Source organism: Chiloscyllium plagiosum, unplaced genomic scaffold (genome assembly GCF_037043375.1).
Source record: "Chiloscyllium plagiosum isolate Xiang-an unplaced genomic scaffold, Cpla_swu_hap1 HiC_scaffold_7, whole genome shotgun sequence".
Lineage (NCBI taxonomy): Eukaryota > Metazoa > Chordata > Chondrichthyes > Orectolobiformes > Hemiscylliidae > Chiloscyllium > Chiloscyllium plagiosum.
Window position 1 is genome coordinate 16,524,822 of NW_028270145.1, and position 27,261 is coordinate 16,552,082.

The window sequence follows — 27,261 nt, forward strand, 5'->3', positions numbered from 1 at the left end:
ATTCTCTCTGGTGCCTCGTCAGCTACACTTATATCAAAACTGGTGCAATTCAGTTCTATAGAGTCATAGAGATGTACAGCATGGAAACAGATTTGTCTCATCAATGATAAATTTGTGCAATACTAATCAAGTGTTAGGACTGACCTCATGTCAGAAGAATTGCATGAAACCAAACAAGTCAGAATGATCTGCTTTGACCACTTCGATGTCAGGTCAGATGGTAACAGTTTTAGGATAAAGTGTAGCAGATTTAAAACAGAGATAAGGAGGAATTACTTCTCTCAGAGGTTTATGAACTTGTGGAAGTCACTATCCCAGTGTGTGGTGGATGTTGTGACATTGTGTAATTTTTTTGAATCAATAGAATAGAATCCCTACAGTGTTTAAACAGGCCATTTGGCCCAACAAGTCCACACCGACTCTTCAAAGAGCATCACACCTAGACTCACCTCACTTCCCTATCCCTGTAATCCTATATTTCCCATGTCACCTAGCCTGCACATCCCTGTACACGATGGGCAATTTAGCATAACCAATCCACTTAACCTGCACATCTTTGGAGCACTCAGAGGAGAATGTGCAAACTCCAACAGACAGTCGTCCAAGGATGGAATTAAACCTGGGTCCCTGGCGCTGTGACGCAGCAGTGCTAGCCACTGAGCCACCATGCTGCCCCAAATTTAAGGAAGGGGCAAAATTGTAATTAGTCATGGGTTAAAGTATTTTGGAGACCTTTAAGGTCATGAAAGTGGAGTTGGGGCCAAAGTTAGATCAGTCATAGAGTCATACATCATGGAGGCCGACCTAACGGTCCAACCATAATCCCAAACTAAACTATTCCTTTGGCCAATATCCCTTCAAACATGTCTTGTTCATGTACTTATCCAAATACCTTTTAAATGTTGTAACTGCACCCGCATCCACCATATCCTCTGGAAGTTTATTCCACACACGAACCACATTCCGTGTGAAGATTTGGAACCCCTTTTTGTGGGGTGAGGCCTCTGTTCTGCGATCGGTCAATAAACACTAGCAATCTGCCTGGTTCTTTACTCACGGCCGGACACAGATCATCCAGAAACACAGAGGTTAAACACTTCCGTGTTCCTCAGAGGAACTGTGCACATGGCTTAAAATAAAGACATTTTTATACTTTTCTTAAAGAGAGGTACAGGCCATAATCGTACATAATTACCAATTAATTAATGGAATGGTTTTATTGACAGCAATTCAACCCAATGATATTTCCTGGGAACTAACTTTGCTTTCCAAAACCTAAGCCATTCTTATCTCATGAATCGAGTTTTTGCACCTGCACTTTAAGGTCAGTTAGGATGGCCAGTAGCTTCTTATCTCATCTAGTTATTTCTATGCTGTAAAGGAAGCATTGTCTGCTAATCTTTGTTGAGACAGACTGTGATCAAGTCAATTATGCAGATTTAGCAGGGCTAAAAGCCATTTTATGCAGCTTTAAGCAGAATTGTCAATTTGCAGCCTATAAGTTATTTTGTTATGTTATTTGCATTAAGAAGCCATTTTATTTCCACCTAAGTTAGTAAGAATGTGTATTAAGTGGTTGTTCCTGACAACAATTAGTTAACTCAGCCTATATTCAGGTTTCAGATCCTCACGCGTAAAAGGTTGCCCTTCATGTCTTGATCATATTAAATGATAGGGCTGGCTCGAGGGGCTGAATTGCCTATTCCTGCTCCGAATTCTTATGTTCTTATGACTGGCATGGAGACTGTCTAGCATTAACAGTAATATTCTAGATTAAAGTGGCGCTGGAAAAGCACAGCTGTGCTTTTCCAGCACTACTCTAATCTAGAATCTGGTTTCCAGCATCTGCAGTCCTTGTTTTTACCTTTATAACAGTAATGTTGGCCATGCTCAGAGAAATCAACTAGGACAAAGTGAGGACTGCAGATCAGAGCCAAGAATGTGGTGCTGGAAAAGCACAGCAGGTCAGGCAGCATCCGAGGAGCAGGAGAATCGACATTTCGGTCGTAAGTCCCACTGAAGGGCTTATGCCCGAAATGTTGATTAATTCCTGATGAAGGGCTTATGCCCAAAACGTCGATTCTCCTGCTCCTCAGATGCTGCCTGACCTGCTGTGCTTTTCCAACACCACACTCTCAACATACGCTCAGAGAAATATCATAGTGTAATAGTATCATAACACTGAATATGTGCATTTCCAATTGTACTGTGAACATACCAATCTGTCTTCAATCCTTCATTGTTGCCCCAGTTTAAAACACATCAACCTCTCTTACCTCAAATAACCTCCCAAGATTCTTATTCCTATTGTGAAGCCAAAAAAGATCAGGAAATATTATTAGGAGTTAAGGACTGTTCCATTTCCCAGCTCTTTTTGAAAAATATTTGCTCTCACTCCAAGAAAGTGATATCAGATCTCAACTATCTTAGATATTTTGATATTTGAATAAAGTTCCTCCATTCTTTTTCAACGTAAGCAGATTGAACATAGGTGGATACAGGTCCGCATAAATCAACCATATCACAAAACCTAAGAGGAGAGTTGGAGCACCATATTTCCATATGCGTACAAACAGAAATGTACTGACAACTCTTTTCAAATTAGTATTGCACACAACTGCAACTCAATTTCAGCTGTACTATTGTCCAGATACATTCACTTCGCCTAACATTTAATAATACATAGTCTTCTTCATTTTCAGTGGCAGTTGGAGTGGGAGGAGTGACAGCAAGGACCAGTGGCCTGATAGGAAGGTAATTTAATATAAAAACTTACCTCGGGAGTTTCAGGTATATTTTTTGGCAGAGACTGAATCCCAAGACACCACACATGTACTGTCTCCCACCCGCCCTCCTCCTCCAATCAATAAAAAAGGACTCTCGTGTGTTGCTAAGGTAAGGCATTTAAATTTATATTTCTTGTGTATTGTGTGATTGATTAAAAGTTTACTATTAGTTGGTTAAGTGAATAAGATGACAGAGAAGTAAAAGAAATTATTTAACTCATAAATTTGTATAAATTAATTAAATAAGTAAAGATGGCTGGACAGGTGATGTGCTGTATGATGTGGGACATACTACTAGAGGTGATGGAAACCATGAGGATAAGAAAATTAGGTTTACCTGAATGTTTGCAGTATTCATAACAAAATGGATGAATTAACGGAACAAATCATCGTGAATGATTATGATGTGGTAGGCATCACAAAGACATAGTTGCAGGGGGTTTACAACTGGCAGTTAAACATCCAAGGATTTACAATTTATCAAAAAAACAGAGAGGTGGGGGGGGGGGGGGGTTGCCTTGTTAGTCAAGAATGAAATTAAATCTATAGCACTGAATGTCATAGGGTCAGATGATGTGGAGTCTGTGTGAGTGGGGTTGAGGAAACACAAAGGCAAAAAAACCATAATGGAACTTATATACGGATTGCCCAGCAGTGGTCAGGATAGGGGCACAAGATGTACCGTGAAATAGATAGGGCATGTCAAAAAGGCAAGGTCACGATGATCATGGGGGACTTCAATATGCAAATGGGCTGGGTGAATAGTGTTGCCGGTGGATCCAAAGAAAGGGAATTCATGGAATGCTGACAAGGTGGCTTTTTGGAACAGCTTGTGATGGAGCCCACAAAGGAACAGGCTGTTCTGGACTGAGTGCTATGTAATGAGCCAGACTTTATAAAAGATCTTAAAGTAAGGGAACACTTAGGAAGCAGCGATCATAATATGGTAGAGTTCAGTCTGCAGTTTGAAAGGGAGAAGGCAAGATCGGATTTAATGGTGTTACTGTTTAAATAAAGGTAATTACAGTGAAGAATGTAATAAATACTTTGTGTCTTTAAGGAAATAGCGGAGGCGTTGGTTGTAATCTTTTAAAAGTCACTGGAGTCAGGGAAAGTCTCAGGTGATTGGAAAATCGCCGTTGTAACCCCCTTGTTCAAGAAAGGATCAATTCAAACGATAGAAAATTATAGGCCGATTACCCTAAACTCGGTTGCAGGTAAAATTCTAGAATCCATCGTTAAGGATGAGATTTCTAAAGTCTTGGAAGTGCAGGGTCAGATTAGAACAAGTCAGCATGGATTTAGTAAGGGGAGGTCGTGCCTGACAAACCTGTTAGAATTCTTCGAAGAGGTAACAAGTAGATTAGACCAGGGAAACCCAGTGGACGTTCTCTACCTAGACTTCTAAAAGGCCTTTGATAAGGGGCGTCATGGGAGGCTGCTGAACAAGGTAAGGACCCATGGTGTTCGAGGTGAACTACTGGCATGGATTGAAGATTGGCTGTCCGACAGAAGGCAGAGAGTTGGGATAAAAGGTTCTTTTTCAGAATGGCAGCCGGTGACAAATGGTTTCCCGCAGGGTTCGGTGTTGGGGCTGCAGCTGTTCACTTTATATCAATGATCTGGATGAAGGGACTGGGGGCATTCTGGTGAAGTTTGCTGATGATACGAAGTTAGGCGGACAGACAGGTAGTTCTGAGGAGGTGGGGAGACTGCAGAAAGATTTAGACTGTTTAAGAGAGTGGTCCAAGAAATGGTTGATGAAATTCAATGTGAGCAAATGCGAGGTCTTGCACTTTGGAAAAAAGAATACAGGCATGGACAATTTTCTAAATGGTGAGAAAATTCATAAAGCCAAAGTACAAAGGGATCTGGGAGTGTTAGTCCAGGATTCTCTAAAGGTTAACTTGCAGGCCGAGTCCATGGTTAAAAAAGCAAATTTGTAATGTTGTCATTTATCTCAAGAGGGTTGGAATGTAAAAGCAGCGATGTGCTACTAAGACTTTATAAACCCATTAGAATACTGCGTCCAATTTTGGGCTCCACACCTCAGGGAGGACATACTGGCACTGGAGCGTGTCCAGCGGAGATTCACACGGATGATCCCTGGAATGGTAGGTCTAACATACGATGAATGGCTGAGGATCCTGGAATTGTATTCAATGGAGTTTAGAAGGTTGAGGGGAGATCTAATAGAAACTTACATGATAATGCATGGCTTAGAAAAGATGGACGCTGGGAATTTGTTTCCGTCACGTCTGGATACTAGGACCATGGGCACAGTCTTAGAATTAGAGGGTCTCAACTTGGAATGGAAATGAGAAGATAATTCTTCAACCAGAGAGAGGTGGGCCTGTGGAATTCATTGCCATGGAGCGCAGTGGAGGTCGGGACACTAAATGTCTTCAAGGCAGAGATTGATAAATTCTTGATCTTGCAAGGAATTAAGGGCTACAGGGAGAGTACGGTTAAGTGGCATTGAAATGTCCATCAGCCATGATCGACTGGTGGAGTGAACTCGATGGGCCGAATGGCTTTACTTCCACTCCTATGTCTTCTGGTCTTATGTGGATTCCTAGGATAACAGCTATACACGTATGTCAAATTGTAACTACCACTGACTTCAATCAATTTCTTAAGAAAAACCAATACCGGCCTATAATTGCTCATAAAAACTTATTTAATTGCTTACTTTTCTTGGCTTCTCTTTTTCCTCCCATAATAGCACCTGAGAATCTAATCTTTTTCTCAACCACATGATATTTCTGAGCTACATCTTCTGAAAAATATATCAGGCTCCATATATATTATACCATCACCTCTCCCTCTCAGCCACTGCACCATCTCTAATTTGTCAAATTGCTAATCCTGCATCCAGTATTTCATGAACAAATACTCCCTCTGACTAAATATTGCAAAGACTGAAGTGATCATCTTTTGTCTCTGCCACAAATCCATGGCTTACCAGACCATTGTAAACTTGAGGCTGTGTATGGTCCTGGCCCTGATAGGAGCTTCCACTCAAATACCCAGTCCAGCACTAAGCCTGCTTACTCTCATCATTCTTGTTCTTACTGACCCACACTGGCTCCTGACCCAACAATGCTTTCACTTTAAAATGTTCATCCTACTTTACAGAGTCCTTGACAGATTTACTCCCTCCCTGCCTCCAACCCTCGAAGCCTTTTGGGATTTCTATGTTCCCAGTGGCATATTTGAGAGTAATTGCAAATAATGCTGTTCATGCAGATAATGCCTGAAAATAGACATTTTATGCAAAATGCAATTCATTATGTGAATTAAGCATGTAAGAGATATTTTACACCAAAATAACAAGCTACAAGAATAATGGTATTATTTATATAATTCCAACTCTCCACTTTCCAACAATCCATATTCAGGAAGCCCTGCCACTGAAAATTCAAACCAGTTTAATCTATTTTCAGTCTCCCAAAGAACTTTTGTCTTCTGAGAAGACTGTACTCTGTCATCTCATTTGTAAATGTACAAAAAACACAAGTAAGTCAGTGTGTTTATGGCAAGAAGCATTTGTCAATACCTCATTCCCATGTAATAACTCCTGGAACATCATCATGAATTCAATGATTAGGAAGTCCCAGCTCACATTTAAAAATAATCAGTGAATATTCAGCACCATCTGGCAATGTTAACAGCATGTACCAATTCCCATTATATGCACACATCATCAGTCAAACACCTTCCCTACAATGCCATCTTCAGCTGATTTTTAAAGAATGTACATCATCTAGAGCAGTACAATTGCTAACAGTAACTGTAAAGATGTTGCTGCTGGTAATTAAAAATCACTTTGAATTTTAAAGCTGTTGGTAGCACTGAATTATGCTTCACAGCTACAGGAACTCAGAGCAACCTATTTTTAAATACACGTATACAAACAACTGACAACACCTATGTTATAACTGGGGTGCTAATGGTGCTTCTTTTCCTGTTACCCAATTATACTTCACTAAGGCTTGTAACTCTTTGCTCCTTTCCAAATTTAAATTCTCATGATGCCTCAACTACTTCGTGAACCAAAGGGTGAAATGAAAAATTGAAAATTTCTAAGTTGTATGTCCGGATGCTAATACATACCATTCCAAACCTTAATACATTTACTGATTATTAATTATACAATCTTAAAAGGAATCTCGTCGGCAAGGACAGCAAAACAGGGACCTTAACTGTTTTGTCAGAAAGGAGATGAATTTAGCATATCATCAATTAAGAAACTTCCAATCTGCGACCATCTACTAAGCAGCAGTGTTTAGGAACATTAGTTGAATGAAAAACCAACGTTGACGTGACTGAATTAACAAGACCTGTAGAGATGTGAGAATATATTGCTAACTGGCTTAATGTTCCAAAGTGAGAAATATGCATGATGTAGAAGTGAGCCTAAAAAAACGAGTTTAGAAAATAAAACCTCATTTGAAAAAAAAATCAATCGGTATCCCTTATTGTCACCATTGCGAAAAGATTTTTATGTCAAATTTAAAATTCTCTGCAAACAACATCTCAGCATCTACCTTGGTTTACTCTCTGGCAACTACATACTTTTCAGAACATTTAAAGTATAGGAGAAGTGAGGGTAGACCATACAGCCAATAAGAGTTTCCATTCTGGACACCCTTTTCTTTCTACTATCACTCAACCTGCCAACTGAGCACAAACTGCACTCAAAATTGTTCTTCTTCCCAAACACATTCCTTTGCTCAGCTTTCAGCTGAATTTAATTTGCAAATAATTGACCATAAGATCTGCCAATCACCAGGGAAACGAGGCAGTGACTAGAGAGTTTGAAACGAACGTTGCATTAAAAAATAGTCCTCAATATATTTAACAGTGGTAACCTGATTTAATTAATGCAGCTATTTACACTGAATACTGAACAAAATCCCTCAAACTTCTGTCCTAGATTGGCTGACTTTGGGTGAAATGCACTTAAATTAAGCAGAGGACTCAACAGAAATTTCAACTTATACAACATAGCCATGCCTATTTCGTTTAAATAATGCAGGCTCTCATTTATTTTTCTTTCCTCTTCTTCTCTCGCTTAACCAGCATTTCTAATAATTTCCCTTTTCTTTCTACTATAAACAATTCAATTTGCAGCAAATATGTCCAATATTGCAATGCAGAAATCATTATTCTTGGTTAAAAATGCTTAACACTGCAGGTGTGAATTTCTCATCATTAAACAAAAATGCATTCTAAGAAGAAAATGAGTACATTTAAATGAAGAATGGACTGAGAAAAAAAATAAGGTAAAAACAATGACTGCAGATGCTGGAAACCAGATTCTGGATCAGTGGTGCTGGAAGAGCACAGCAATTCAGGCAGCATCCGACGAGCAGCAAAAATCGACGTTTCGGGCAAAAGCCCTTCATCAGGAATAAAGGCAGAGAGCCTGAAGCGTGGAGAGATAAGCTAGAGGAGGGTGGGGGTGGGGAGAAAGTAGCATAGAGTACAATAGGTGAGTGGGGGAGGAGATGAAGGTGATAGGTCAAGGAGGAACGGTGGAGTGGATAGGTGGAAAAGGAGCTAGGCAGGTCGGACAAGTCCGGACAGGTCAAGGGGACAGTGCGGAGCTGGAAGTTTGAAACTAGGATGAGGTGGGGGGGAAGGGGAAATGAGGAAGCTGTTGAAGTCCACATTGATGCCCTCGGGTTGAAGTGTTCCGAGGCGGAAGATGAGGCGTTCTTCCTCCAGGCGTCTGGTGGTGAGGAAGCGGCGGTGAAGGAGGCCCAGGACCTCCATGTCCTCGGCAGAGTGGGAGGGGGAATTGAAATGTTGGGCCACGGGGCGGTTTGGTTGATTGGTGCGGGTATCTCGGAGATGTTCCCTAAAGCGCTCTGCTAGGAGGCGCCCAGTCTCCCCAATGTAGAGGAGACCGCATCGGGAGCAACGGATACAATAAATGATGTTAGTGGATGTGCAGGTAAAACTTTGATGGATGTGGAAGGCTCCTTTAGGGCCTTGGATAGAGGTGAGGGAGGTGGTGTGGGCACAGGTTTTACAGTTCCTGCAGTGGCAGGGGAAAGTGCCAGGATGGGAGGGTGGGTTGTAGGGGAGCGTGGACCTGACCAGGTAGTCACGGAGGGAACGGTCTTTGCGGAAGGCGGAAAGGGGTGGGGAGGGAAATATATCCCTGGTGGTGGGGTCTTTTTGGAGGTGGCGGAAATGTCGGCGGATGATTTGGTTTATGCGAAGGTTGGTAGGGTGGAAGGTGAGCACCAGGGGCGTTCTGTCCTTGTTACGGTTGGAGGGGTGGGGTCTGAGGGCGGAGGTGCGGGATGTGGACGAGATGCGTTGGAGGGCATCTTTAACCACGTGGGAAGGGAAATTGCGGTCTCTAAAGAAGGAGGCCATCTGGTGTGTTCTATGGTGGAACTGGTCCTCCTGGGAGCAGATACGGCGGAGGCGGAGGAATTGGGAATACGGGATGGCATTACTTGGCTTGTTCCATTAAGGTCACTCCTTTAATAAGAGAGCTAGCACTCTCAATGTCTCTGGCTATCCATAACTCACCCTGTTGAAGCTACTGAATTGCCCACTGGTAAAGCTTCTATGTTCTTCAAAATCTCTCTCCAAATGCAAGGCAGGAAGTATCCAGGCTATTAGTCTATTATAATCAACATTACACTATCCTACAAACTGCACCCCAAAGGCTCTAATATATTTAATCACTAAAAAGGAAAATATAAACTTGCTACATGAAAAACTTGCTGAAAAGTATTGTGTAATTACTTGGTGAATTGGAGCTTTAACAGTTTATTTCAGTTCCGTTTTTAAAATAACTGTGTTTTTGGCTGAGATTCACTGCTGGCAGAGGGAGTTTACTTTTTATTTCTAATTCTAACCTGTTGCTGTGGTCAATAGCTGCAAATGAACAGTGTCAATAAAAATATGGAGTCTCTAGGTTAGCATTAACAACCTGGATATTCCGAAGTGTTAGGGATTAAATTTGTGGTAAACATCCTGAGATTTTAGATCTATAATTTGTAATGAATTATTGGCAGGACTTTTACCACTGGAAACAACAGTAATTAGTGTTAACACATAATATTCAGGCACTAAGCCAATGTGGAATGTAACAGCACTGAAGCACTGTGAATGCCAACATATCATGCCAATTTTTTGGAGATGATTTTAGTGGAAGTAAACAAATGTAGATGTGTCTAAGCTGTTGAGACTCAGTTGATGAGGCAGATTATATCTACCCAAAGTGGGAAATAATAAACAGGTGCAAAGAATGACAGCTTACAAATTAAATGAATATTTAAATTTGTATTGCCTTCAAAACCAATTGCACATGGCAAAATTATGGGAGAGTGTCGTTTTTATTTAAACATACACTACAGTGCAAAAATGAATTTAAAATGTTCTAATCAAAATTAGTGATGTTGCTAAAATTGAGTTGAGCCCTGGACACAACTAACTGCTGGTGATAGTTAGTTTCCACATGTACACCAATTACATCCAAATCTATTTTACCACAATCTTGGTCAATACCTCCATAGTTTTTGTATAATCATGCTGCATGTGTGGTATCCACTACTGGAAGAGCAAAAATCCTCTGATTAAATATTTGGAAGACTGAAGCCAGTGTCTCTGGACCCCATCGCAAACTCCAGGTCCATTCCCGACTCAATCCTTCTCTCTGACAACCATCTGAAGCAGAAACAGACAAACCACAACCTCACTGTCATATTTTACCATATGACAAACTTCCAAACACTTCTTTGCATCTTCATATCGACTACATAGTTCCACTTCTATAACACTGCCTGACTTCGTCCTACCTCAACTCATCAGTCCGAGGACCCTCATCCATCCACTGTCTTAACAACACATTTGAATGCACACCACCACTCCATCTCTCATTTCATACCCTGAAAATCTGTGCTCATTGAAATCTCTGCTGCCCACATCCTTACTCTAATTCCATGTCAAACATCACCCTTGAACTCATGACCTACACTAGTTCCTGGTCAAGCAACATCCTAATCTCTGCAATAACCTTGTCCTTCCCTATCTCTGCTGTACTCATCTCCAGTCCTACAATCCCAAGAATTCTGTGTTCATCCATCTCTGGTATTCGAAACAGTCATATCGGACTCAAATGTTAACTCTGCTAAATTTTTCCAGCGCTTTGTTTTTATTTCAAACTTTCAGGAGTATCTTTCATTTATTCATACTAAATAATAACATGAAAAGAAATATGGCAGTGGTCATAAAACCTTTCACACAACTTCATCTCTCTAAAGCATGATATTCAATAAGGTTCAGCTTTTTACACTTTGATGAAACAAATATTAAGAAGAAAAAGATTTGTTACTTCTGCTTTACTACTGGAAAAGAAAAAAAAAGAGATTTGGGACCATAAGTGATAATCGCACAGCAACAACAGTTACATCAGCTAGATTAAAATACTACATTGTTCCCAATTCTTTCGTGGCATTTCTATTACTTTCATTCTTAATTGTATGAAAAGCAATTGAGTCAGGTCCTAATGGCCATGAGTAATTAAGTATTGGACATCCGCTATTAATCTGCTGTAGGTGCAGAATATGTAATCTTCTGATTGTTGCTGATACCTTCAGACCATAACAACAGGGAGAACTGATTAAACTCAGGTATTTGAAAAGGGCATTTTACATATTGAAGTTTATACCTCTAGTATGTTAACTCTCCCATCTTTGCATGTTTATTCTTCTGGAACCTCTTCGTCCAGTAAAATGTTTCAACTTTTTTACCCACACATTTATCTGTTATTCCTTATTTCTCCTGCTTGAATATTGTAAGTTCATTAAAATCTGGGTCCCCAATTAAAACTCAGCCAGTACAAGACCTTGATAAGACCTCTTCTGGAGCACTGTGTGCAGTTTTGGTCACCCTGTTCTAAGAGAGATATTATTAACCTAGAGAGGGTTGAGGAAAGATTTACCAGGTTGTTGCTGGGAGTAGAGGGTTTGAGATATAAAGATAGATTAGAAAGGCTGGGACTGTTTTTCGCTGGAGTGCAGGAGGTTGAGGGGTGACCTGATTGAGATTTATATAATCACGAGGGGCATTGGTAAGGTAAGAACAACAAGGGACTTTTCCCTTAGTTGGGGAGTGCAAAACCAGAGGACATATTTTTAAGGTAAAAGGAGAAAGATTTAAAAAGGACATGAAGGGCAACTTTTCTTTTTACCTTTTTGTGGTGTGTGGAATGAACCGCCAGAAAAAGTAGTGGATCCGATACAGACATATTAGATTAGATTAGATTACTTAATTTACAGTGTGGAAACAGGCCCTTCGGCTCAACAAGTCCACACCGACCCGCCGAAGCGCAACCCACCCAGACCGATTTCCCCTACATTTACCTCTGCCCCTAACACTACGGGCAATTTAGCACGGCCAATTCACCTGGCCTGCACATTTTTGGACTGTGGGAGGAAACCAGAGCACCCGGAGGAAACCCACACAGACGCAGGGAGAATGTGCAAACTCCACACAGACAGTCACCTGAGGCGGGAATTGAACCCGGGTCTCTGGCGCTGAGAGGCAGCAGTGCTAACCACTGTGCCACCCACATATAAAAGACATTTTAGATAAGTTCATTAACAGAAAAAGTTTGGAAGGATATGGACCAAGCGCAGGCAGGTGGAGCTAGTTTAGTTTGGGAACGTGGTCAGTGTGGACTGGTTTGACCAAAAGGTCTGTTGCCATGCTGTATGACTCAACGACTCTATTAACGTTTGATTGCGCAATGCCAACCACTCTCCCAAAGACACTGAAACAAGCCTCTCCTATACCCTCCTTTACCTTTACCAGATACCTCTGATAAAGAACTAGCGAGTGTTACAACCCTGATGAGGTCTGCAGTGGTAATCAAGCTTCATTGATACACATGATGTCCTAGAAGTTTAAAAGTCCAATTTAATCACCAAGATGGGCTAAATTGCTTAATCATACTGCAGTCAACCGCAAGAAAAACAAGAGACTCCTGCCCAATATCATCGATCAACACAAAAGTTTCCTTATCATGAACATATTTAGTCTTCAACAAGTGGGAGAATGGGTTATTAACTACTGCACTGCCAACATAAACTATATTTCCAAACACATTCATACAAAGACAGGATGAGATGAAATGTACTGTAATGCAGAGGTATTACAGGTGAAAACAAAAAGGTAAAAATTGAAAATCTTGGAGGACTTGGGCACCAAAGCACAAGAGTGGAACAAAATGACTTTATCAGAGATCTTTCAGTTCCCACAGATGATATTCACACTGGTGTCACCATAGGGCAATGAAGGATCTTCCGTACAGGTAGCTGGTCTGCAAAACCCAGATCTTATATGGAAATAACAGTTTTTGGAGTATTTGAGAACTATCTTTTTTTTACTCAAAGAGAGAGAAGGAAAGAAAGTAGGAGAGATGATGCACTGTATTTCTACAATGATAGAGCAATTTTGTCACATCTCCAGGACAGAGGTAGACTTGTGGCTTGCTGCAGCCTTCTTGGAAGTCTCTTTTCAACTGTACCACTCATTAATCTGTGGCAAAACAGAAACTAACAGCCCCAAAAACTGTTGCCAGGCAACCATCAACTCAAGGCTCCTTCTACCAGTTTGTCTCGCAAAAGTAACTAATCAATCATGCCTCTTCTCCAAGCAGCTCTGATTTTCCCAAAGTCACTTGTCCTTTTGCAAACAAAAAGAAAAGCACAATACAGTTCTAACTTTTGACACTCAAGTTTCCAAAGAGTCACATGGTAACCTCTAACTCAAGCATTCTGCAAAACCTCAATTTTTTCAGTCTTCAATCCAAGGGAAGGTGTTTCTAACACATGCAGAAGATTATCGATATAAAAATAGGAAGCCAAACATGTATTTAGAGAAGTAATCCTTATGTTTTCAATCGCAGCACATAAGCGAATTATTTCAAAACCAATCTAGAATTTGGTAAACAGATGGTGTTTAGAAATGTATGTGTGGAATGTTTGACTACCAAATGGAACAGACAATTGCTTAAACTTGCAAATATAAGTGTGTACATAAATTACAATACATTCCAAATTTATCCCATTATTTCCGGAAGGGAATGAAATTCAAAAGCAATTATTTTCATGACATTTAGACTGCAACATTTTCATTTGCACTTGGAAGCTGAACAAATGAAGACGACATAAAAAAATGTGCAATGAGTGAAATTTGTACTATTTCTAATAAAGTCATACATTTACATAAACAGGAGCCATCATGGACCCAAAAATTATATTGAGTCAATCGAGACATTTTCTCCCACAAACTTCAGAGTCAAAAAAGATATTACCAAATTTCTTCCTCTGCCACAAAGATACGTAAGCTGAAATGTGTCTATCTATCTACTCAATCCTCAACATGGCCAGCCTAGAAGCTGAGGAACAATGATGCTCAGAGCATTCATTTGCTGTTCCTGAGTAAGAAATGTCCTTTCATTTAATTGCAAGAGGTTCAGAATGCTTGTAGCACTCAGTTGGTTTGTTTTCCAGTGAAAGTTGAAAATGTTAAAATTTATTCTGAAAAACAGTCATGTTGGACTCAAAACTGCTCTCTTTCCACAGATGCTGTTCGACTCATTGAGCTTACTCAATACTTGATTTAAGATTTCCCGCATCCGTAGTCATTTTACTTTACATATTGCTTTTTTTCCTAATAACTGTTCACTCTATTTGTGCTATTCCTTATGATGATTAAAGTTATTGCTAAACGGCTTTACATCCCAATTATTTTTCTAAGTGTTAAATGGAAGACCATTAACCGTGGATTTATTCCATACACAAAGATTTGATGAAGAAACTATTTCGTTTGCATCTCAACTCTCATTTGACACTCATTAATATCATGCTTGCACACGTTAGTTCTGCTCAGTGCAGACTAAGCAAAGCTGCCTGCAACCAGATCATCTATTCCTTTCATTGTTTTAAAAGCTTGCATCATCTCTAATCATGCTTGTTTCTTTCATGGAAACAAATGCTGCTAAAAATGTAACAGATAGAATTGATGTAACCCTTATGATATGCTTTACAAATATATTCTCCTCAATAAGATCACAGATAAAATAGGAAAGCATGTTTTGTTGTTTGTTAAAAAGCTTGATCATTTGAAATTAATTCTTACGTCGCAACAGGAGACAGGTTTTTATAATAAAATTATGCTTTGAGTCAGTGATTCGAAGGGCATGGTAGAATACATAACAAGGGAAGGAAAGGGGTAGAACAGAGTACAAGGCAGGAAGAAGAAACAGAGTACAGAGGATTGTAGATGATAACCGAAAGCATATAAAGGGGACAAAAGGGAAATGGAAAATAAGCTTTAGGCTGACAAGAGGAATTCACCTGACATCCCCCCCACCCCCAAGAGTTTCACATTATGCATACGGAAAATTCTATGAATGCATGTAATGGGGAATGCCCTGCCAGTTAAAAAAAATGGCACTACCCAAATAGGCACTATAAATATCAGCGTGGAATGGGGAGAGGGACTAGCAGAGGGACTCCACATCTGCAATTTGCATCTGTGTACAGACTGCATTTTCAGGCTGGAAGCAGACATTCACTATGACGAAACAGCTTGACTGTTATTGCAACTACTCTTTTATCTTATGCTATGGACCTCCAGAGAAATGCATGGATCAGAATTGCACCTCAATTTCTCCTTCAGATATCTAAGATTGTCAGCGTTCTGAGTTGACAAATTTTCTGAAGCTATTGTTCAGCCTTTATTAGTTTACTAGACTGGCATTTATAATATTGTTAGATAAATTCCACTAAACTAATTCACAAACAGTTATCATTACAAGAAAATAGAATACTTGATAACATTAGTTTACCTCCAATTGGTCCAAAATCACTCTGAGTTCTGTAAAGAAATGCATCGCAAACAGTTCACCTGCCTTTGCAGGATTGATGGTCACCAACTCCTGCAATTCAACAAAAAATGAATTTGCCTTTCCAAAAATAAGGGTTTAATCTCCTCAGTATACATATAAAAGTGCATGATGTCTTAGCATAGTGGTAACAGCAAGTCACTGAGAGAAGTAATATGTTTTCATTACCTTTGTATCAGCTGGAAGCAAAACATTATGCTAATGACACATATGGCTCTTTGTATATTAGGACAAATAAGTGTTAAGACAATTCCAAAATGAATGATAGTTTTTACCATGAATTTCAATTGTATAAAACACACAAATTTCACCATTTGGTAAACTCCAGGATTTTAAATGAGGTCTGAGCAGTGAGGTAATACAAAGTCAATTTAACTTGGTTTTCATTGCAGTGTATCCCCCTATAAATTAAAGTCAACTAGAAATAGATATATTAACAAAAGCATAACACTATGAAGTACATAAATCATAACTAAGTTCTACGTATTTATTAGAATAACACTGTATAGTTTATATTCTTTTCATTTTACTTCATTAGCTCATTCAAATCACTGAGTTATTGAATGGGGGTACCTTAGCGTGTTCCATGGTTTTATTCCACACAGAGTTCTTCTCTTCACTACTGTATCCAGGTATCGACAAAATATTATGGATGTAACTGAAAATTTCCTCCTAAACCAGTAAACATAATAGTTACTAACAAGGAAGAAAATGCTAACATGGGGTCTCCACAATACAAAGGAAATAAAATGAGATGTGCATCAACTCCCCAAAGACCAACACAAATTGAAATTGTTCTTTCCAGCAAGGCCATCAAGTAGAGAATGATACAGTGTATGTGATATACTTCTCAAGTAAGTTTGATAAAGGTCTTTTCACAAAACATGCAGATAGCTTTGCATCTTGTGTGAGTACAAGTGACATGTTAAAAGATTTGCAAGGACAATATGTTCAGTCATCCATCCTTGCACATGTTGCAGATTATTTCTTGAATCTCAAAAATATTTCAGAATACTTTAGCAACAATCCAAATAATACATTGTGTAATACTGGTTATTTTCGTAACTGAGTCGTTGGACACATTCAAAGTTGGATGAAGCTTTAAGACTGAATTTAGTACACAAGTGGATTAAACCTACAGAACAAGCAACTGTGCAATTCCTGAGGCCACTTTGTACAGTGTTCTCCCCTCCTCACCAAATGCTTTTGCTGAAGCTCATTTGAACTTTTCCAAACAATTTCTGTCAGAATTAAATTTGTTTGAAACATTTTCTTTGATATAATGCAAATAGTTCTTTGATGTATCATTTCAAAAATTAAAACAAGAATCAACGCCAATTAATCAGCTCTCAGTAACTCCATTCTAAACTTTTGACTTGAAAGTTTTACAAACATGAGACACTCCAATTATATTATGGTAAGTTAGTCAGTTTCTTAGTAAATTAAAACAAAAATCACATTAGAAGTTTTTTAAAAGCATCTTTCAATGCTCTTGTACCCAAAAAAATCCATTTTAATTTTAAAAGCCACCCTGAAGGTCTGCAAATGAGAGTATTCATTGTAAATCCCCAATGATGATTAATTCACAGAGAGATTATTGCATGTTTTGTAGTGACGTTTTAAAACTTGAACCAAAGATTTAGAAATTAGTTACATGGAGTTCAATTTAAGTTTAAAATTCAACAACCTTTTTTGTCATTTACGCTAAGTGGCAAAAAACTGCATTGCTTTGGCTTTGTGCAATCGATGCACAGCAACCAGCTCAAATTGGTTCCTGAATGCAAAGATAACTGAAGGCAATGGAGACGCATAAGGATCATTCACACTTCACTTCCTGAAATCAATTCATACATCTGAGGCAAGTAGGAAAGCTTGTGGAATGCAATTTTTAGTCTGTAATATTGACAATTAAAGCAGGAATAGAAGCTTGACTGGCAGGTTAACTAATTTAAAGAAGTCAATTGCCCCATAGCTGGGCAAATAACCTGCAAATGCAGGAAGGATTAGAGTGTGTAACAGCACAGCTTCATTTGAGTCCATTTCTGCACAGTCCCATCAGACACCAGGCCAGATTGACTATCATGCAGCAAGTGAGGACTGCAGAGGCTGGAGATCAGAGTTAAGAGTGTGGTGCTGGAAAGTACAGCTGATCAGGCAGCAACCGAGGAGCAGGAGAGTCGACATTTCAGGCATAAGCTCTTCATCAGGAATGGGCTCATGCCTGACCGGCTTTACTATTCCAGCACCACACTCTAGACTGACCATCATGTTAGACACCTGAAAAGCACTAGAGGTGTACTATCAGCAGTGCTCCCACAAAACCTATGATAGCAAGAAATGTGAGCCATTGGCAGAACCCTCTCCCAACCCAGCATCCTCATCATTGTACATTAACCACTCAAACCATCGGCCAGCGCATATCATTAATGTCCATGACAACAGACTCATGAAGTAACTACTCTACTCAGCACTTGTTTCAGTCGGAACCTCAGTGGAGGACAGTGGGCATGCTTTAGGTGTTGAGGTCAAACACTTCAAGTTCCTGACCTATAAATGACCAAAATAAAGAAGGCTCATTTGGGAAAGCATCGAACACTTTCAGATACTTTGTTGGAAAAGCAAAGGCAACACTGACATAGGAGAGATGCAAAAAAATCTCTAAACAAAAGCTGCCCCCAATCTTTTAAGCACCACTAGCCCCATATAAGGCAAAAACAACCAAATGCCATCTAAGAATCAACTGAACCAGAGTAAAGCAAGTCATCCTTGATCCTGAAAGGATGTCTAAGAATTAAGGAAAATACTACAAATGAAAAGCCTCAGAGGGACATGGTGGGTTATTGAAATGGACAGGTAGGTGCTAGCTGCAATTTAAATGTAGGGAAGAAATCGTAGTTTACATTTTGAGAGTATAAACAGGCATGGGAGTCCAGATGTTATCAGAAAGTGCAGCTGAACACAGTGACAAGAAGTCATTTTTAAAATGCCCAAGAGAATAAATTAAAATTAACAAAGAACAAGCAGTAGGTTCAGTTGAGACTGCTCAAGCAAACAACTTTAACAGACTCAAGATGCCAAGTTTTCACCTTCTTTGCTATATTTTTCCAATGATCATTTAACATGATCCAGACCTCAAACAGCATGTTCCTAAGAAAGCTAGCCTATCTGATTCATTCATAAAGTCCAATGTTGTGAAATGAAAATCATATTTGTTTTGTTCATAAGCAGGATAGTATGGAAACTTTGCTTTGATGGTTAATATCAGAATTTCAATTGGTGTTATCTACATGCTTCAAACAAACAGGAAATCCATTTATATGGCAGCTGTGTCTGCAATTTTCTAAAACATCTGAAGCAGTATTCTTCACTGGGATAGCTGGATTAATGAATGCTTCAAGTCTGTATTGCCAACACAGCTGGCATTTGATGGGCACAGTGACAATTAGAATGACTCTACCAATTCAAAAAACTGTAACTATAAACCTAAATTGAACTTGCTCCAATTATCTATATTACTTCATATTTATAGTTCATCCTTTTCATGACTATTTCAAGGCCTTTCTTTCTACAATTATTTTCCCTGATGAAGAACGGCCATTACCATATCATCAAGTTAAATTGAATGAATAGAAGGTCATAAAATGCCTCTGGAAATGAACAAGAGACAAAAGACATGGCTTGTGAGGCTTTATACTTGACAGCTGGCAAGTAAAGCATAAAATTACAGAAAACCCATTAGTCAGGTACAGACACAAAAAAAGTTAACATTACGAAAATGGAACATGCTCAGCAACATAATTTTGGGTGATATTTTTGAAGTTTAAAATCTGAAGTGATTATATTACACAATTTAGTGAGCTAATCACAGATGGAATGACTTCAGAGTTTTGGTCAAGCAATTCTGGTAAGAGGGTTTTGATAAAAAATACTCTCAGAGGGCAATGCACAACTGTGCACAGATGCGTAGGAAGGAATTTATTTGGCGACATCAAACACAAAACTAAACAATGACAATGAAACAGACTACAGTGGAGTGCAGTTACAAAAATGAATTTTACCACAGCCCAAATAAGCAGAATACTGGAATGATCAGTATATCAGAAGGTAAGATCTTCTGAGTGTTACTTTGAATCCTAATGGATATCAGCATCAACAGAGCAAATTGATGGCACATAATTCGATTTTATTCTGTTCAAAAGGAAATTGTTGTAACTAAACAAAACCTTAAATTGGATTAGTATCTGATCAGTTTTAGTTAACCATTAATGTTTCATAATTGACAGAAACATTTTAAAAGTAGATTAGTAGACTGGATTTCAGCAATCGATTCAAAGTCCTGACACTGGGGTCACCTGTGGGATGGGTAAGTGGCAAAATTTCAAAGGCAAATTTCTACCATGCGTCCAATTAGATTTAGATTTTACTGTCATGTGTACTCAAGTACAGAAGCATAGGAGTACAGTGAGAAGTGTATTATGTCACTACAAAAGGCACCATCTTAGGTACTAAGGTACAAAGTAGGAAGAGGAACAGAGTTAAAGGGTTAAGCATCACTTCATAGAATGAGTAGAAAAATAAATAAAGGCAAAGGTTAACATTGAAGTCTTTCTTAATTTAAACCAGGGAAATAAAGGAATAAATTAAAAGTTCAAAAATCTTTGATGAGTTCTCCATTTATCTCATTCTCCGGGAGATTTCAGCAGCCTGTTCTTGACATCGCTGTAGGTACCAACGCTGCTGCTGAAGCAGCTGCCTCTCCAATCTCCCCTGGTGTCTCAGGAACATAGACAGGCAAGACCCACTTGAGCCGAAACACCTCTATGAGCCACCGAGAGTCCAGACCGACATATCGCCAAGAAACTAGGCCGAGACTGGCCATGCGCCACCAAGAGCCTAGGCCGAGACTAGCCACGAGCCGCCGAGAGCCTGGGCCGAGACTAGCCATGAGCCGCCAAGAGCCTGGGCCGAGACTGGCCATGAGCTGCAGAGAGACTGGGCCGAGACTGGCCATGAGCCGCTGGGAGACTGGGCCAACACTGGCCATCAGTCGCTGAGAGACTGGGCCGAGACTGGCCATGAGCCGCCGGGAGACAGGGCCAAGACTGGCCATGAGCCGCCGAGAGACTGGGCCAAGACTGGCCACTTGCCGCCGAGAGCCTGGGCCGAGACTGGCCATGAGCTGCCGAGAGATTGGGCCGAGGCTGGCCATGAGCTGCCGAGATACTGGGTAGAGAGAGACGAGGCTGAGAGCCCCCTGAGTAATTAGTATCATGCTGGGTGAGGGAAGTAGTGTCACCAGGGAGGTTATCAGCCATTTTTAAACATAAAATCATAGCCTTCATACTGGCTGCAGAGAGAAGAGTTAAAGGAAAAGATGCAGCAAAAGCTAAGTTGCGTAGGAATAGGTTCACTGAGGTAAAAGGAAACTCTACACTAATGCTGCTCTGAGGTACGCAAAAGAATAGAGAAACTGGCCAGTAGCAAACTGAAACACTGACGAGAGATCTGAACTGCCCTGAATCACAGAGTTGCCACCTTCTAAAAGAGATATCATCTTATCATCCAAAGCACCCTCCACCAGCATAGCAATTCTCATGTAAATATAATACAATGAATGGATGCCACCAGCTGGTAAACCTGACACAGAAACAATGGAGCAGGTAATGGGGGCAGGGACAACTGCAGCCACTCCCAAAAGAACTGAGAGAAGGTTCAGCCATGTTCAAGGTCATGCAGATCACCAACTTGAGAAGTATCAGCAAAGTGGCAGTTGCTGAAGCAGCAGTGCCAAATGCAAGTAGAGACATCCCTCAAAGTTCCTGGTGGTAGACAACGGAGGAGTCATCTATAGCACAAGTGGTAGCATTTATCTGATATATGAGCACATGGCCTCATCAGGTGAGAATGGTGAACCTCATGGAGAGCCAAGTGGACGCAGAAGGTTTTTGCTGAACCTTACTGAATGCCCTCATCTTTGAACAGCGCAAAGCAACAGATCAGGAAGACCAATAGGTTGCCTCCATCTCAGATGCAGCCTCTGCAACAGCATAATTAGGAGCATATTGAAGATACCTAATGATACATGAGATTCTAGTGGGCATTTATTTCCTGCATGTGCATTCACATTTTGTATCTTAACATATGGAAATTCATACTTAGGCATCCTTTGTATTTCTTGCTAACCCAGTATCAAGATGTTTAAATCTTTAAGATGGTGCCCATGCAATGGTAGCCAGTAAATGTAGAGTTCTGGGTAAATGAAGCATTTGGGATTATCTCATCATGAAGCTCCTCATTTGGTAATGGATTTTCAGCACAGGCCACCAGGACATTAACGTTATCCAGTGGATCAACAGGGATTCCCAAATGGATAGTGTGTAAATGGACTTGTATGTCTCCCTTTCACATGCCATCACCTCCTCACCTGCATAGCTATTGAATGCAGAATCTAGATGCATTTCTGCCTCAATGCCCCCTTGGAGGGGTTTGGAATACTCATTATTTTCACCCGTTACCAGTTCTACACACCTGTGCCTGGTTGAGCAGAATGCAGAAAACTGCACTACGGGACACCCTCGAGCATTGACCTTGAAAGGTTTCCCCAAAACAGTCAAACAACATTTACAGAAGTCAAATGTCCATCATACTGCCATCAGTTAGGCCACGCCAGCAACTGTAAGCTTCCTTTGGGTCAGTGTTGGTCTTCCACACTGGTCCAAACAAGTCATGACATCTCTTGACACTAAGGATCCATCCATGAAGGTTTTTTGATGGTTCAAAAAGCTAATGTACCTGGGTTTAACCTCAGTATGTATGAGTCATGGCAGCATCACAAGAACCTCACACAACCCTGAAAGCTTCCAATCCAGCAATTACAGATAACTTGAACTTTTGAGGGAGTGGAATTCCTTCTTCAAATTCAAATGTGCCCAGCTGCTCTGATAGGCACTTGATAGCCACCCATGTGAGATAAACCAGTGTTGACCCTAAAATGAATCAATCACCCAGCCGATTGCATGATTGATGCAAATGCGGATGTATTCCCCTGCCTTCAGGATAACAGCTGACTCAGAGATCTTGGAATTCCTTCCAGACAACCCCTGGAGAACCTTGTCTGAAAAAAAAATGAGGAACAGGTAATCTTCAATGCCACCATCAGATCCCAGTGGCTTCAATCTCATCTCCAGCATCCAGTTGGTCATGAAATACCCGTCAAATAAACAGTCCTCAAAGACCCAGATACTCGTCGTCTTTATGAAACTCAGCCTCACCCTGTGCATCTTTTACACGAGACATCACCTTCCTCCACGTTAGCTGCCCAATGCCCCCTCCATGTCCATGTCCAAGTTCTGTTCCTGCCCTCTCCATACGGGCGATAGTCTCTTCATTCCACTGTCTGACTGTCAATCTCTAAGTGTAGAGCTTCCAGCACTCATTAAACTGTTCAACGTTCTGAATATTCCACAGAATTCATACAATGTGGAAATAGGCCATTTGGCCTAACAAGTCCATACCAAGCCTCTGAAGAACATCCCACCCAGACCCATCCCCCTACCCTAATCCCTGTAACCCTATATTTCCCATGGTTAACCCACCTCCTGGACACTATGGGCAATTTAGCATGGCCAATCCACCTAACCTGCGCATCTTTGGACGGTGGGAAGAAACCAGAGCACCTAGCAGCAACCCACACAGACCAGAGGAGAATGTGCAAACTCCACACAGACAGTTACCTGAGGGTGGAGTTGAACCTGGGTCGATGGTGCTGTGAGGCAGCAGTGCTAGCCACTCGGTCACTCCTCCCACATCTTCCCCCTAGACCCATCACCTTCAATCTCCACGAACCCTGCCCAACCATGCATTTCCTGTACATGCTACCATGCGTTTCCTATACTTGCTGCAGGATACTCCAGAGACATATTTCAGAGACTCCACTTTTGTTAAGACGTGGGACTGAATGCCATCAGTTAAAGCCAACACTCATCAATTGCTTGCTCGTCTCCTTTGAGCTGACCAATTCCTAACATTCCATGGGAACTGAGCACCCAATGGAAAGTTCTATAAGCAGTCAAATATCACTTCCAATCCAGAAATGAATTTCGCTGCCCTCTGCCAGTCTGAACAACCCTGATGATTTGAATGGTTAAGCAACAAGGTTTGGCTATTGGCAGTAAGGGTGTGTGTGTGTGTGTGCATGCGTGCGTGTGTGTGTATATAAAAAGAGAGGTTGGGAGAATAAAATTCGTTATACAGTGCATCTACATTCCAAAACAGTTTGGCTTTTCTAAGAGAAAAGATCCACAAAAATTTAAAATTTCCACACATTCACTGAAATGGAACTTCCTGAAAATTAAAGTGTTAGATTTATGACTGGCAAAGAAACTGGAGCCTTGAAGATAACATTAGCATCAACTCGAAAAAAAAACACATTTTCCTCCCACAGTCAAAGGCAATTGATTGAATTGGCTTTCAACTCACTCTAGCGTAATCCCTGGAGCAAATCACCTTTAGCTAAAATGAGTAAGGTCTTACTGATCTCAGCAAATCGCTTTGTCTTTGTGTATTAATCAAGAATATGACACAATCAACCAAGTTTGTCATTCCAATTACTCAAAGAATGCACAGACCACTCAAATAAATACTCAAGGCTCTAATCCTATACTAAATTATCCTAAGAGTGCTACAACTGTTTATTCTTTGTTCAAATGATCTGGTCAGTCAAGATAACACTCCACCCAGGTGCAGACACATTGATTGAATACATTTCAATCATAATGCCTCAAATATTTTGTCTCTTAAATGACAAAAGGTTACTATTTTTGTTCTGTGAAATGAAAACATGCGACTAGCGGTGAAAGTCTGTGAAGAGAACATCAGTCAACTTACTCAAATAGAAAACCAGTATTAATTAAGAAATAAACATTAGTCCAGTGAATAAATGAGTATTTTCTAATTATCATTCTCAAAACAAAACAAAATGATAATGACAATCTGGCTCAATGCTGTGCATATGCCACAAAACAAAATACAAAAACATCCAAGGAACCAAACGTAACCAAATGTTGGCATCACTTAAAAATACTTTAGCTTCATGGGTTAAATTCCTTGAGCCCACATCCCCTGAAAGGAGCTATACAGTGCTGGAGACTAGGCACCATAGTGCTGCAGTTTTAGATCCAATCCATAAAGATAATACAGCAAGACGTGGGGAGCATACAAAGGGATATAGTTGAGTGAGTTGAATGAGCAAAGATATGGCAAATGGTGAGATTTTGCAGGAAGTTTTATTAACAAATAGAAAAATAGGGTGGCACAGTGGTTAGCACTACTGCCTCACAGCACCAGGGTCCCAGGTTCAATTCCAGCCTCAGGCAACTGTCTGTGTGGAGTTTGCACATTCTCCCGGTGTCTGCGTGGGTTTCCTCAGGGTTTCTCCACAGTCCAAAGATGTGCAGGCCAGGTTAATTGGCCATGTTAAATTGCCCATAGTGTTAGGTGCATTAGTCAGAGGGAAATGGGTCTGGGTGAGTTACTCTTTGGAGGGTCGGTGTGGACTTGTTGGGCCGAAGGGCCTGTTTCCATATTGTAGAGAATCTAATCTAAATAGAATAAAAAAGCACAATATCTAAATAGTGAGAGGTTGAAGAGCTTAGAGATGCAGAGAGTTCAGGTGTCCTTGCTCATACATCACAGAAAGTTAGTATGTAGTTGCAGCAAGTAATCACAAAAACAAATAGACTGTTCTGGTTTAGTGCAAGAGGAACTGAATGCAAGTTTGAGAGGTTATGGATCAGCTATACAGAGCATTGGTTTGATCGCATCCAGAGTACTGTGTAGACCACCAGTCATTGTACTTAGAGAAGAAAGTAAATGCATTGGAATCAATTCAGTCAAGGCTTACTAATACTCAGAATGAGCACATTGCTTATGAGGAGAGGCTAGACTTGTAACCTCTGAAGTTTAGAAGAGTCAAAGAAACCTAACTGAAACACAAAAAACCGTGAGGGGATTTGACCTGGTAAACATGGAAAGGATATTTCCTTTATGGAGAAGTCTACAACTAGAGGTCATATCAGTTTAAAAATGTGGGATTGCCCATCTAAGATAGGTGTGGAAAGGAAGTTTCTCTGAGATGGTTGAGAGCCGTGCTTCACTCTGTTTTCATCATGTATTCAGGACTTTGAATAGGGCATTCTACAATTTGATCACTGTCTACGAATGCTAGTTGTAGCTACAAATGTACTCTATCTGCCTTCAATGTATGCACGGCAACCTATCTTCTGCCAGAGGATACCGACTATCCGGAGAGCAGGACTGCCCTTCATCAAAAAATCCGTGGATACAGAATCTTTAAATATTTTTAAGGCAGAGGTAGATTGATTCTTGATGACCAAAGGTAAGAAGGATTATTGGGGATATGCAGGAATGTAGAATTGAGGCTAGAATCAGATCAGTCATGAATATATCAAATGGTAGCACAGGCTAAAATGGCTGAGCAGAATACTCTTAATCCTTGTTCATATGCTCGCATTCTTCTGATTTGTCAAAACTACCCTTATAAATCTTCATTAATAAAAATAATATTGAAGGATTACATTGATGAGAAGAGAAGTAATCACTGGAACATCAGCCTATTCAGTCCCTCAAGCCTGCCTCACCATTCACTAAGTTCATGGTAGATCTATGACAGGTCTTAACTCCTCTTACCTACAAGCTCAACATAGCCTTCAACTCCATGATATTTCAAAAATCCATTCACTTGCTTTTTAAATGCTTTCAGCCATGTGAGCCGCTACAGCTCTCTGGGGTAGAGAATTCCAGATAGTCGATACCCTCTGGCAGAAGATAGGTTGCCGTGCATACATTGAAAGCAGATAGAGTACATTTGTAGCTACAACCAGCATTCGTAGACAGTGTTCAAATTGTAGCATGTCTTATTCAAAGTCCTGAATACATGATGAAAGTGAAGCACGGCAAGACGGATGGAGATTTGGGCTTTTCAGCCTGAGGGAGGACACCTAGACAGATAATCACACAAGGGTGCACAAATATATTGAAAGACATGGAGGTGGAGATCTGAATTTACTTTAAAATAAAAAGGGGAGCAGAATAGGTTCAAAATAGTCTATGCAAATTTAAGAATAATGTTTGTCAGTCTTTTAGTGCTTATCAAAAAAAAACCCTGATAGCCAGCAGTGGTCAATAAGCACAAACTAGTCAAGAAGCAATTGGATGCAGTAGTGAGAAACTTGGAGGCTTCTGTATGGTTGATTAAAATGAACCTAATGGCTGCTTATCTTCTAATGGGAGTGAGTATTCAGGCTATCTGGATCGCCTTGATGGTTTGGACATGGTGGAGAGCTGCTCAGGCCATTTTCACCTTCTTGTCTTGATGCCCACTTGGTCAATCTCTACCTATTCAGAATGGGAGAATCACTCAACTCATTGTGCAATTACTCCATCTGAACCTGCCCACGTAATCAGCACTGTAAAGTTACATCTAGATTAAAGTTTCATTGATTTATAACCTTT

At 40.3% G+C, this 27,261-nt stretch overlaps 1 protein-coding gene across 4 annotated transcripts in view; it reads right to left on the reverse strand.

The window, feature by feature from the left end:
• The window catches only part of vps8 (VPS8 subunit of CORVET complex), a 570,470-nt gene that overhangs the window by 358,169 nt on the left and 185,040 nt on the right, over positions 1 to 27,261 (reverse strand). For all 4 annotated transcript variants that reach the window (XR_015757598.1, XM_043693080.2, XM_043693078.2 and 1 more), the window contains 2 exons: positions 16,303 to 16,401; positions 15,673 to 15,762 (listed from right to left, as the gene is read on the reverse strand). Coding sequence is in view for 3 of the 4 variants with exons in the window: in XM_043693080.2 (XP_043549015.2) it covers positions 15,673 to 15,762; positions 16,303 to 16,401 (189 nt within the window). In the remaining variant the exon portion in view is untranslated. The remainder of the gene's footprint in view (positions 1 to 15,672; positions 15,763 to 16,302; positions 16,402 to 27,261) is intronic.